Source organism: Tupaia chinensis, unplaced genomic scaffold (assembly GCF_000334495.1).
Source record: "Tupaia chinensis unplaced genomic scaffold, TupChi_1.0 Scaffold000647_1, whole genome shotgun sequence".
In the NCBI taxonomy this organism is placed as follows: domain Eukaryota; kingdom Metazoa; phylum Chordata; class Mammalia; order Scandentia; family Tupaiidae; genus Tupaia; species Tupaia belangeri.
The window spans coordinates 496,348-510,696 of NW_006160168.1; the positions used below are offsets into that span (position 1 = coordinate 496,348).

Below are 14,349 nucleotides of genomic sequence, written 5' to 3' on the forward strand. Positions count from 1 at the left end.
TAGGGAAAGCTGTGGAGAAAAATTGGTATCTCTGAATACCAACTGAATTAGTGACCATGGGACTAAAAACAGATTTTGGTTTAAAAAAAATCTGTTTCAGAGAAGGCCCTCCAACTCTTCTCTATGAAATGAAGTAGTCAGGTAATAATTCTTTTCCTGCCTGGTATAGGACCACAGATCTATTTTCTACAGGGAAAACAAAACAAAACTGAACAAAAACACGCAATAAAACAGAAGGTCTCTGACCCAGGGACTCTAGGCAGAGTGGGGATAGAGAATACTAGGAGGAAAAGAAAGGAGTCTGAATGTTGAGCCCCAGCCTTCTTCCTCATCTTATTATTTTGGTAGCCATGCTAGTATTTATACCCTGAAGTGTCAGAATAGAAGAGTCTTCTCTGGGAATCTGACCGCCAAAGAGTGCAGATCTAAAGATATTGTTATTGGAGGTTTCTATATAAACAGCACAACAAGACTGTCCCACAGAGAAGCACGCAGTCGACAAACTCCACCTATGAACACAGAACTTCCAATTAATTACTGTAATACCCCACTCCTGATGTTGAACACAGCGAGCTCACCAGGCATCTTAGAAGAGCCTCTAACACAAGAGATCAAAACAAACAGAAATCAGTCATGATTAATATCCATATTTGAAAGCTAAAAGATGATTACATCTTTACATCTATGAAATTAGACCAAATTTCTATTTAAGAGCTAAGAGAAAGAATGTTGGGGAATTAAGAATTTGATAATAGAAAGAAAATTCAAAAGAAAGATTTGGAGATAAAGCAAAATAAAAATGACAGATGGGGCAGCTGGTCGACCTGGAGGTTAAGGCAACTGAATCCTGCCTGGCTAACTAACAAGTCAAGTTCTGAACTCAGCAGCTTAAAAAATATACTGGGCACATGTGTGTGTATGGCCAAACTCGTGAGAGGAGAATGGAGGCAAAGGGACTACATGTGGCCATCTCCCCTGGAGGTGCTAACTCACACCCTACCACCCCATCTCTCTAGTGAGCATGTGTCCTATAGAAAAAAAAAAAAAAGACAGATGAAAAGTAGCAAAATAATAAAAATGAGGAAAATACCCAGGAGACTCAAATTCTCTGTAAGGAGTTCAAAAAAAGAAGAATTCAGAAAGCAAAGAAGAAACTAAAGAAAGAATTCAAGAACTAACAGCCTGGTTTTCCACATTGAAAAGGTCCAGAACAGTAGTTGAAGGAGCCACACCAAGACATATTCATACAAATTTCATGACACTGGAGACAGAAGAAGCTTAAAAACTTTCAGAAGAAAAACTGGTCCCACACAACTGGAATGCTTTGTACTTTTTAACCGCAACAACAGAATCCCAAGATAATGAAAAAAAGCAAAATCTTCAGAATTTTGAGAAAATTATTCCAATCGGAATTTTGAGAAAATTATTCCAATCGGAATTTTCTAACCATTTAAAGTTAAATGGAAAGGTTGATTAAAAACTTTTTTTCCTTGATATTTGAGGGCTCTCAAAAATTTATATGTACTATTGGATCATTAGAAAAGTCATGAGGTGGGATCAGCAGATGGTGTAGTGGTTATGTCACTGGACCCTCACGTAGTTAACTACGTTTCAAGTCCTGGACCCAGTGGCTTAAAACTCATGCATGTGTGCATGCATGCCCAAAATCGCAAAAGGAGAATGGAGAAGGGACTGTGGCGTGGCCATCCCCCAGGGGGGAGTTTCTCACTTTCTGTCTCTGTTTCTGTTTCTCTGGTGAACACACATGCCCTATAGCAAAAATTCTCTCTCTCTCTAAAATAAAAAATTGTGACGCGTTTTTGTATAGAAAAAGGAAAAATGTATCATGATTTTCCCAAAGACCCAATATTTTTTAGCCAAAACTATCTTTGTCTAAAATGAAAGGGTAAACCTTGAAAGAAATCAAGGGATCTACCAAAAGAAAGATGAAAGTGAGACCAACAGAAGGCATAATGGTTATATTCCTGGACTTCCCACACAGTTGACTGCAGTTTGAGTTCTGGACCCGGTGGCTTAAAACTCAGGCTGGGTGCGTGTGTATGCATGCAATTTCACTTTCTGTCTGTCTCTTTGGTGTGCACCCATACCCTATAGCAAAAATCTAAAAAATTTTTTAAAAAATTAAAAAAAGAAAGAGAGATGAAAGGGATACTGATAATGAAGGAGCCCCAAAATGACAGCACAGCAGCAGTTCAGACTAGAGTTGGCCAGAATAATCCCAGAGAGGTTTGAGAAGACAAATCAAAATTTTGAATGAATCCATATTTACTATTGACTATTATTTACTGTTTACTCGAACTATGTAAATAAGATTCAAATGAGCTATGTCAATATTGTAATTATCTTTTATGTATTGTGGTATCCATGAAATAATTTCACTTATTTGTACAATTTCTATATAGTATTTGTCATGAGTTCAACCCTCCAATTCTTCCCCAGCTGTCTAAATATCTTCACGATATATTCAAAATGCCTCCAGTAGTGTCTCAACTTCAATCGCTGGGGACTGGAGGATGAGACATAGGCAGGCATGAGGAAGAGAGGAGGAATATGCATGGGAATTCAATATTCTTATGGGAAAACATCAACGGATAATGCCTAACACTGAAAATTCAAGTAGCAAACTAAGCACTTTATTTAGAGGCAAAGAGTAAATACTAAAAGACATAGCTGAAACAGTTCAAAGTAGTTTGACAAAGAGTGGACTACTGGGTTTTGAGGGCCAGTAGTGTATGTGAAGGTTAGGGCAGCTGGATTCCACATGGCAAGCTATGCGTTATGAGTCCCCAACATTGTGGTTTGAAAAAGACACTGTGTGTGTGTGTGTGTGTGTGTGTGCATGTCACCAAATCCCAAGCAGAGAAGAGAGGAGAAGAGACTATAGAGTGACCAGTTTCCTGGGGGGTGGAGGGTAGTGATTTCTCACTTTCCCTCTCTGTCTCTCTCTCTCTCTCCAGTGAATACACACACCCCATAGCAAAAACAAAAACAAAAACAGTCAAGAATGACTGTTTTTAAAACTAGTTTTTTAAACCTATATATCATAAAATTCATTTGTTTTCGTGTATGGTTCCATGAATATGGACCAGTTCAGGGGGTTCTATATCCACCATTGCAATCAAAATACCAAATCTTTCCATGCCTCCCCTATAACTCAGTTCCTCTGTGCTGCCCCTTCGTAGTCACTCTACCCTCCTATCCTACATGGAGCTATTTCCTATCTCTGTAGTTTGCCTTTCTTATCAATGGTATCCCAGGTATGTAGCCTTCACAACTGAGCCTTTTTCTCTTTGCATAGTGGATTTGAGATTCTTCCATGTTATTATATCAAAAGTTCATTCTTTGAGGCCAGCAGTGGTGCAGTGGTTAAAGCGCTGGACCCACACATGGCCTGACATAGTTCAAGTTCTGAACCTGGAGGTTTGTTTTCTCACTTTCCTTTTCTGTCTCTCTATGGTCAAATTAAAAATAATAATAACAAGTAAAATAAATAATTCTTAAAAAATGCATTCTTCTTTATTGCTCAGTGGAACAGCTGTTTTCTTAAAAAAATAAATACTTTAATGCTTTTCATAAATTTTGTTTAGCATTTAAAAAGCAACAGCCAGAAAAAAGCACTAAAGTCACCAATTTAAAAGATAGTTTTCAGAGGGTGGGAAGTACGGAATCGAGGTGGGGGTGGAAGAAGCAAGATATATAAGAAACAAGAAATGGAAAATTATTTGTTGACGATAACATGTAGGGTAAAATCCTTGATTAAGCCAATATACAGTGTATTCTGGATGGGAAATCTCATTTTGTATGCTATGATGTTGTAAAGTGAATGAATGTAAAATAAATAAATAGTTGCATGATTTCACAATGGATTCACAAGTGAAATCAGACAGCAGGTGGAACATCCCTGCCCAGTAACTACTTTAGAAAGCTTTGATTTGACTGGGCATGGGTGTAAGCAGGGTAGGGTGATCCATTTGGGTAGCTCCAGCTATAACATATGTCACAGGGTTCCCTTAAAGCTCAACATTTGGGTGGCCACAAAGGGAGTTGTTCACACAACAGGTATTTATTGAGTACCTACTATGTACCAATCATTGTTTGGGGTACAATTACAGAATTTAAATACCAGTGGTGGGATGAATAGCGAAGGGAAGCAGACAAACACATATCTAATGCTAGGTGGTAAGTATCATTAAAATGATAGAGTTAGGTCAGCTCCTTGTTCTCGTGGTAAAGGCAGCCAGATCCCACATGGGTAAACCTCGATATCCACCTGCAGAGAAATGAAACTGGATCCCTATTTCTCACCATTAACAAAAATCAACTGGAAATAGATCAAAGATCTAAACCAAAGACCTCAAACTATAAAACTACTGGTGGAAAATACAAGGGAAATTCTTCGAGATATAGGAATAAAGGCTTCTTTTTTTTTTTGAGAAGTTTTTGTTTGTTTGTTTTGTTTTTTGCTATAGGGCGTGTGCACTCGCCAGAAAGACAGAGAGAAACAGAGAGACAGAAAACAAGAAATCACCCCCCAGGGGGGATGGCCACACCATAATCCCTTCTCCTCCATTCTCCTCTCGGGATCTTGGGCACACATGCACACATACCCAGCATGAGTTTAAGCCACCAGGTCTGGGACTTGAACCCTGGTCGACTACATGGGAGTCCAGCAACATAGCCATTACACCAACTACTGGTCTCAGTTAAAGGCTTCTTAAACATGCAGATAGAGTCCCAGACACAGTGGCTTCAGAAATAAGCAAGGTATGTGCCCAAAATCTGAACAGGAAGAAGAAACAGAAAAGGGCATGATCATAACACAGCGGGGCTTTCTCCTTTCCTGTTCTCCCTGCTTCTCTCTGGTGAGCATGAGCTTGCTAGCAAATTTTCTCTTTCTTTTTTTTTTTTTTTTAAATTAAGAAGATGCAGGCTAACAAGGATGCATATAGGAGTACTATAGAGGGTATACCTTTGGTGTTTAGAGAAGACCTCTCAAGTAAGGTGACATGTGGTCAGAAACCTGAAAACACAAAGGGAACAAGCTCTGTGGATATTGTGGGAGGAGCATTGCAGGCAGCAGGCAGAGCGAGTACAGGAAGTGCCGGGCATTATGTTCCTACAGCTGAGCGGTACCGGAGCACTGCCGATGACCAGAGATGGCTGTGCCCTTCTGGAGTCCTGGTACTCACTAGATGATATCTTCCAATGGTGACAAAACAAGAAAACCTGCTCAGAAGCATCTTTCCATGTAGCCTGCAGGGAACGCATCCAGCAGGAGCACAGGGTTTTCTGAAACAACACATCTTTCTCATCCCACATGCTTAGGCCTTCATTTCTGCACGTGGTACTGCTCAGCCAGCTTCCACAGACCTGCTACCATGGTTAGCTTTGTTGGTTGAGTGAGTCAAGCCACTCTTTTACTTCAAATCTCTAGGTACACTTTGGGAATTATATTACTTGTGGTTCTGCCAACACATTGACCTGGAATGTTTTAAGGGCAAAGTTCTTAGGGATAATTCAGTTTAAAGAAGTTTCTTAATCCTAGCAGTATATCAAAACTCACCACTTCATGTAAACTTAAAAATTAATAGGCCCAGGTCCTGCCCTGGAGATTTGTTTTTTGTTTTTATATTTTTGCCATAGGGCACGCGTACTTGCCACAGAGAGACAAAGAGTGATGGAAAGTGAAGAATCGTCGTTTCCCCCCACCCCACCACCACCACCACCACCACCAGGGGGATGTGACTATACCACAATCCCTTCTCCTTCATTCTCTTCTTGGAATTTTGAGAATGCATACATGCACACACACACACCCCTAGGTGTTTTCAAGTCACCATGTTCAGGACTCGCCTTAACCATCATACCACATGCTGGTCCAAAAGATTTGGTTTTAGTAAGTCAAGGCTAAGATGTACATCCTTAGATTTTTTTTTTTCAAGTGATTCAGGTAATTCTAACATACAGTCAGAGCAGCAAACCACCAGTGTAGAAGAAGTTGTTTCACGTCTAAGTAAATTTTCTACATCAGAAAATAAAGTGTTACAGTATTTCCCAAGATTATTGATTTCCCTTGGAGAAGACTCTGGAAATGGTGATAATATCCCTACAGCAATTCATTATGCATTCCAGACACTTCGGTGCTGACAGCTGGTATTTTCAGTCCCTTGGGAAGAAAACTGAATTTATCCTAGATGGTAGCTTTCCTCATTGTCCTCATTTCCTGGGTAATTTACCTGTCATTGTTCTACAAGGTGAATCTGAAGACTGCTTTGTTTACATGACACAGTCAGTTAGAGTGGATCCAATTTTAAATGGGTTTCTCCACTGCACACAACAGAAAGAGGACAGTGATTTATCATGTCTTCTTTGACCTGATGCGTTTACACTACTCAACAACTGCAACTGTGATCCTGACAACTCTGTAGGGCTTCCACGAATAAACTGAGTTTCAGAACAAAAAACAACTTCGAACTACCTAGAACTTTTGTATCACTGCTTCCTTTCATATGTTATCCCTCAGAAGGCTTAAATTAAAAACAAAAATTATTGGGACCAGCAGATGGCGTAATGGTTACGTAGCTGGATTCCCATGTAGTGGACTACAGTCTGAGTCCCAGACCTAAACAGCTTAACATTCACGCCAGGTGTGTGTGCATGCATGTCTGAAATCCCTAGAGGAGAATGGAGGAGAAGGGATAGCAGTGTGGCCATTCCCCCCCGTCCCCATAGGTGATTTCTTGCTTTCTTTCTCTGTCTTTTTCTGGCAAATACATGTGCCCTATGGCCAAAAAAAAAAAAAAAAAATTAATAAGTAATTTTGGATTTCGTTTTAGAAAGTCATGTATATGCACATCCCTAAGCCTTTTGATGTGTTTCTACCCTTTACTGTTGTCTTGTTTATCCAAAGGCAAAGACATTTAATGATGCAGTTACTCTGTATCTTGCCATGGATAAAATAGTTTACATAGCTTTTGAAAATCTACCTTCTAGACTCTGTTACTTCCTTTGAGGGCCTTGAATCGGTGAGCACAGTCCTAGAATGTTGAACTCCAGCTCTGTGAGCCGAGAGGAGCCAAGGCAGGTCTATTAATGAAGCCATGTGGAAGTTACTTCTGGATGGAAACAATAGATCGATAAAACATTCCGATGTTTTGTTTCTTAAATGAAATCAATCTGGATGGCTGATACTTTAGAACTTGGGCCCAAAATACACAAGCTGGCTGGAATCTATCTTCCAAATTAAAAACTTATTCTGGCTTAAATAGAAGTGGTAAGTTAGGAAATTCTATCCCATTTCCCTATCTTTGGCATTTAGGAAAGGTGGGTGAGCTAGTTTAAGCGTGGAACGTATAACGCCCATCCTAATATAATTTTGAAGTGTGCATGATCACATAGACAGTTCCAAATTATGATAAATGACAGAGTCAAAAATGAAGAAATAAAAGTTAAATGCAGTTGATTAGAGGTATGCCTTTTATACCTGGCCAATGCCTCATAGCCTTGGGGCAAGCTTGTATTTCCTGGCACAAACTAAAACATATTTCATAATTCTACTAAAAATTTAAAGAACATCTAATTACAAGGGCCATCAAGTGGCGTGGTTGAAGCACTGGATCTCCCACATGGCTGATCAAAGTTTGAGTCCGGACCTGGCAGCATGAAAAATCACATGGCTGTATGTGTGTGCGTGCCCAAAATCTGAAGAGGAGAATGAAGGAGAAAGGATTGTGGTGCAGCCATTCCCCCGGGGAGTGATTTCTCACTTTCCCTCTCTCTGCCTCTGTGTGTCTCTCTCTCTCCAGCAAGTACATGTGCTCTATGGCAAGAAATACATACATACATACAAGTATATACATATAATATACACATACATACACATATATAGTATAAAATATATAATATGTATGCATGCATATACTATATACATATATACATATATACAGATAGGGAAAGGGATGGAATTTCCTGACTTACCACTTCTATATAACATATACATACATACATAAAATATATTTATACATATAATATATAATATCTATTATGTATGCATATATGATATATTATAAAATATATCTATTATATATGCATGTATATTATGCATAATATAAAATATATTATAGATTTAAAATATATTTATATATGAAATACATGTATGTATATATTATATAATATATATTTAAAAATATATTTATATATAAATATATATTTTAAATCTATATATGTAAAAATACATAGATACATATAAATTAAATCTCTATATATAGATTTACAATCTAACTGGAGCATTTGTTTAGCCAGACTTTGATTACAAGTCCTTTTATGCCTGGACACATAGTCTCTAGTTTCCTCTTTATGTCCCTTTCGGTCTTTTGCTGGATCACTTACTAACAGCATGTGTCCTGTTACAAAAGTTTCCCTCTTTACTTTTCTTCCCTGCCAAAATTTGATATAAATTAAATATTGTTCTAAGAGTATGTGTAGTCTACAAAGAAAACACCACATTAAGAGATCTAGTAGAAAACAAAAAATGATAGATACTATCTATTGTACTTGGTTAGGATGTGGGAAGGAAAGGAATGTGAAAAAGAGAGGTTCCAAATCTGTCTTATTAAACATAAAGAAACAGACACTATGCCTGTGTGTTTCCCAGTCTCCTATATTTTACCCTTATTTCAAACCTTGAAGTTTCCATTTTAGACTTTTATCAGGAGTTGGATTAACCTTAACTGTAGCATCCACTGATTATCTGATAACTTCTTGAGCAAATGGTGGTGGAAAACCTGGGTATCCACCTGCAAAAAGATAGAACTGGAACCCTATCTCTCACTATTGACAAAAATCAAATCAAAATGGATCAAAGATCGGGAACCAGCAGTTAGTGTAATGGCTATGTCGCTGGACTTCCACGTAGTCGACCGCGGTTCGTGTCCCGGACCTGGTGGCTTAAAACTCACGCCGGGCGCGTGTGCATGCGTGCCCAAGATCCCGAGAGGAGAATGGAGGAGAAGGGATTGCGGCGTGGCCATCCCCCCTGGGGGGTGATTTCTCGCTTTCTGTCTCTATGTCTCTCTCTGTCTGTCTGGCGAGCGCACGCGCCCTACAGTGAAAATCTCTCCAAAAAAAAGAAAAAAAAAATGGATCAAAGATCTAAACCTAAGATCTTAAACCTTTTATACCTGGACACATAGTAGTCAAAGGTTAGGGTTCTCTGGGCATCTGCATCCGCAAATGAAGTTGTGGCAGTACCGACGTTGAGGTGGCTGCTGCCCTTGGGTCTCACCTTGATTTTCCTTATCCTCTGCACTGCCCCCCTCTCTGGGTGTCTTTGGCAAGGAGGGCCCCTGCGAATTGTGGTCTGTAACTCCGATACATACTCTGCTTCCCTGGTCTACCTTGTTCTCCTGCACCCTGGTTGTCAGCACCTTCCATCACTTCTCCCTGCACGGTGTTGGAATATTGTGGTCAATGCCCCTAGGGTTCCGCATGCAGTTAGGGAGGGGTGGGGATCTTCACCTGTGGTGGGGCCAGCGTTGTTGGGCCTGGCCTTCAGGAACGCTCTGTATCCCTTGTTCTTTTCCCCACTCTCACTATTCTGGTCATTCTGCTGGTAATTGCGTGGAGAACTACAACGTGGATAGCTATAATGGTTACAATCTGCTGCATGTTTACTGCCTTGAACTGGAACTCCACCAGGGCCTATAACAGCTGCTGCCTCCGGGCCCTTTTCTCGTTCAACAACATCAGACTCCACTGTATCTCCATCTCCTACCCTGCCAAGGTACTGCCGGGGGTTATTCTTTACGGCAGTCTGGTGTACAAATACATCTTTCTTGGCGTTATTCCTATTGATGAAACCATCTATGTTTCTTACATTGAACCATTTTACTGTTCCCGAAACCTTCGTTGAGAGGACCTTTTTGTAGAATATGCTCAATAAATACAGTATTTATTGAGGCAAGTTAAAGGATCATGGGGAGGGGAGAAGAGGTAAAGGTTTGAATGCAAGCTCATTGCCATGACATATTAGATATGTCCTCCAACTTTGTTACAAGTCATACCTGTCCAGGTTCCTAAAGACCTCTAGGTGGCTTGCCTAAGATACAGTGTCATGTCATACTTTGATGGCTTTACACACTTCGGATCCTCTGCTGGATAGATCCTTCTCCTGCTCATAATTCACATGGTGTAATCTTATGTACCATTCAAAAGCCTTCCTGGATGTAGACATCCCTAAGTTGGTGTTAATCACTCCTCCCTTTATGCTACCTATACCTTGTACATACATGGGCCAATTTTTCCTTTTTTTTTTTTTTTCTATTTTACTGTTAGAGGTATCATTTTGAGGTTTACACATGAGCTCTTTATAGGAAGAGACAGTGGCTTCAACATCTCTGCATTGCTCTACTGGAGAGTATGCAGCAGACATTAATCCACATTCCTTGTTCATACTGAGTACCATTCTAGGCACTGAGAATACAACAGTCACAACTATTAAAAATCCTTTCCTCATAGAGTTTGTTCTAGTTGTGAGGAAATTACCAACAACCAAAATCATAAATAAATTACATAAAAGAACACTCAGAAAAACGTAAGGGAAGGGCAAGAGAGAATGTTTGTATGTGTGCAGATGTGTATGCATATGTCAAAGGGAGTATCTGAGGGAGAAGTGCTCCTAGAAAAGGAAAACACAAAGGTCTTGAGGTTGGCCTGGGTCTATCTGGAATACTCACACAACAGGAAGGAAGGAAGTGTGGCAGGAGCAGAACAAACAAGGCTGAAAGTAGTAAGAGAGAAATGTTCTAAGTAAGGGAGGATGTGGAAGGTTAGACCATGGCGGGGGGGTCATATGCGAAGACAGTACAAACTCTTCTAGAAGATCTGAAAAGGGAATAGAAAGGGGTATTTGGTGTGAAGGCTGGGCAGCAACAAGGATTTGGCTGGTTGTGAACTGAGGATGAGACTGGTGGCCAATGTACAGAAACTACGTTCTCAAGGGTCTAGGATGTGCAAACCATGTAGGACCAACGTTTAGTGAATGAAATTGAATTGAATGAAACTTATATTCTGTCACCATAATAGATATCAGAGGATAGTTTACTCTTAGAATTACATGCCTGTCCCACCAGAGTTTTATCACCTTCAAGACAAAGTCCACAAAATCCAGGATCCTGAAATACTTACCGCCCTTCGAATCTGTGTTTTAAAAAATCAAACAGTGCTTTCTGCATCATATCTGTGACCTGTAATTGAGCAAGCAGTAAATAAAGGTACAGTAAAAAAATATTACTATGACAAAATAATTTTACTCTTTTAGAAATGCTTCGAAACCTAGGCCTCCCATTTGGAAAAAGTGGCACAGGAAGGTTGCTACATTTTTCTTTTTGAGTTCTGATACAATGACAATGAAGAAGACAAAGTTCCCTGACCTTATCTTGATGTTTTAGTGACAATAAATTACAGCACGAGTGGTTTCAGTTACTCTCGATTTGGGACTATTTTCTGGAATAGCTAAATGGTAGCTAGCAATAGGCAGGGAAGCCAAACAGAAGAAATGGGTAAGCAATGTAGACCATGGCTTGAAAAACAGCTAGCTTTGCTGCTAGGAGCTCTTCAAAGTCTAAAATCTAGAGTCAAGGGAAAGAGAGGAGGAGCAGCAAGGCGGTTCAACGTGAGAAGGTCCAATACACTACAGAGGACGGCTACTCACCTCGTACCCCTTCAGAGAAGGCCCCACTAGGACCACTGGTCGCATGGAAGGTACCACATCATATGGAGGCGTGTGCTCTGTCTGCAGAGAGAGGAGAGGCTTTCAGGCGTTTCACAGGCAGGCGGAACTGAAGTAGGTCATGTATAAAATGTTTTTGCTGGACTCCATAATACAAGGCACTACTTTTTCAGACATTTAATTTTTCTTTGTCCTTGCCTCTTTTCTAAGTAAACCCAAAGCTGAGCAGGTTTACTTTTCCTAAGGTTTTCAAGTAACTGAATTGTCTATGGTTTTCCTACTCTTCTCAAGAAATGCTACTGGCATATTAATCTAAAGCAGAAGATGCTGCTTTTGAGTGAAAACTACTTGGTAAAACAAACAGAAGCATGCCTCATGCAGAAGAGGTGCTTCAGGCTGGACTGAAAGTTAATAATTGCTTTTCAGGTGCATTTGCACTTTCTGAAGCATTTACATAATCAGACCTAACACGGATAATTATGGAGGAAAGATTTCATTATCTTTGCATCTTACATGTTTGTCTTACCTGCATAAAACCTAATTTCACAACACTGTAAAACTGTCACTACTGAATACTTGAAACATTCTACTTAATTGTGAGTTTGGCCTGCTTCCTCTAGTCAACAGTAATATGATCCCTGCTCACGGTTCAGTGATTATGATGTTGGGTTTTTTTCTTGGTTTGTATATCTCAGTACCTAAAAAATTAAAATAAAAGGCTCATGTCTTTAGAGCAAAGGTGGTTAATGTGTAACAGTATATTCCACCATGCTTCCATGGCCTCAATGCTTACATATCTACTATGTTTCTCAGAAACAGTTTAAGTAGTATACCTGTTACATAACTAATTTGTGTCTTTCTGGAGCAATTTATTTCTTTTTTAGAAGAGGAGCGGGACCAGCAGTTAGCGTAATGGCTGCGTCACGCTCCCATGAACTCCCATGTAGCTGACCGCTGTTCGAGTCCAGACTTGGTGGCTTAAACTCACGCCAGGCATGCACGTGTGCATGCGTGCCCTGTGGCCATCCCCCCTGGGGGGTGATTTCTTGTTTTCTGTCTCTCTGTCTCTCTGGTGAGTGCACGTGTCCTATAGCAAAAACCTCTGAAAAAAAAAAAAAGAGGAGCTAAATTTTGTAGCAACTTCTAAAACTACTGAAACTTCAGCTTAATTGTTTCAATTAAAATGATTAAAATAAAAAATTTCCGAAAAAACTAGATTAAAAACTCATTTGTTGTGTTATACTAAAATCAGTTTCCTGATACCAGAAAATATTGGCTTCAAAATGACTCTTTTAAAAGGCAAAAGATAGGTATGTTGTCCTCAAACACTATTAACATAGAATAAGCAAGTCATTTTTATCTGACTCTTGCTGTATTCAGGAATGTCTGAATCACATTCAACAAATGAAAATGTTTTTTAAGTCCATTTTAAGAATTTGATAAATAGATGTGCAAATATAAATGGAATTTTTGTATCAGTCTATCACTCTAGGACATTTTATTGTTGTTTAAGATTTCTCATTAATGAACTTTCTGGCTTCCTTTGAATTTATGCTGCTTACGAAGAGAATTAAATTTACCAGCAGTCACAGACGATATACAGAGGGGAGAACAAACACAACTGTGACTGTGCTGTCAAATATTCCGGCTTCGAATTTTACCGAGCATTCAGAGTTAACTTTCATCGACATAGCAAAAGGTAGAATACATTTATGAACAGAAAAATAAAAACGAGACAAACATAATACAGTGACAGCACGAAGGCCACACAAGCACCACTCTAAAAGCAACCTAAAACGTGGAAAACCGTCTTATTGCTCAATCTCAGGACCGTTTTGTTCCTGAATGCCACACTGAAGTTTACCACACGACTGATAACATAAGAAGAATGAATACCAGTGCCGAAGGCATCATAAGCATATTTATTAAATGATGACGTAATACCATCTGGGATCATACTGAAAATGTTTAGAAGCCACCTTCTTAGAACTCTGCAATATAACACCTTTTCCACCACTGTAATTAGGCATGGGAATTGCATGCATTTTATAACAGCTACCAAGAGATAGTTCTTTAAGTTGTTAAGTATTAAATAGCCCAATATTTGATGGGACTTGGGTTCCTTTGATCTGTGCCTTCCAGCTAGCATTGATTACCCATGCAGGTAATCAATCAGCTTCTTAATCAATAAGGTAGCTACAGAAATTACCTTATTTGATGGAATATTGGTACTTGGTGCCATATTGATAATGACACAATTGTTTTTAGCTGTCCTTCCTTGTTCATCCTATTTTGTTTGAATGGTTTAATGTAAATACTGTCATAAACATTTTTGAAGTAGTGGAATTCAAGCGTAAGGAAATTTCCAAAAATGACTTTGACTAATACAACTCTAGTTCACGTTCTTGTTCTGTGAAACACTGAGTAACTCTGCAGTGTTGACTTTCTAAGGATACTGCCAGTCATGGCTGTGATGAGAAGACAGGACCAGAGAGAAGGGTTCACAGTTGAGGATCAACAGAAAGCTGGGGTCTCTGTGTTAACATGTGTTTTAATTTTTGCCTGGAGTGCTGAGAGCTTCCCTTGTGAAATTAATGATA

General features: G+C 39.4%; 1 protein-coding gene across 5 annotated transcripts in view; it reads right to left on the reverse strand.

Annotated features, from left to right (window-relative positions):
• The window catches only part of CACNB2 (calcium voltage-gated channel auxiliary subunit beta 2), a 287,947-nt gene that overhangs the window by 27,532 nt on the left and 246,066 nt on the right, over positions 1–14,349 (reverse strand). For all 5 annotated transcript variants that reach the window (XM_006159733.3, XM_006159732.3, XM_006159734.3 and 2 more), the window contains exons 7-8: positions 11,732–11,812; positions 11,206–11,264 (exon numbers count right to left, since the gene is read on the reverse strand). In XM_006159733.3, coding sequence (XP_006159795.1) covers positions 11,206–11,264; positions 11,732–11,812 — 140 coding nt within the window. The remainder of the gene's footprint in view (positions 1–11,205; positions 11,265–11,731; positions 11,813–14,349) is intronic.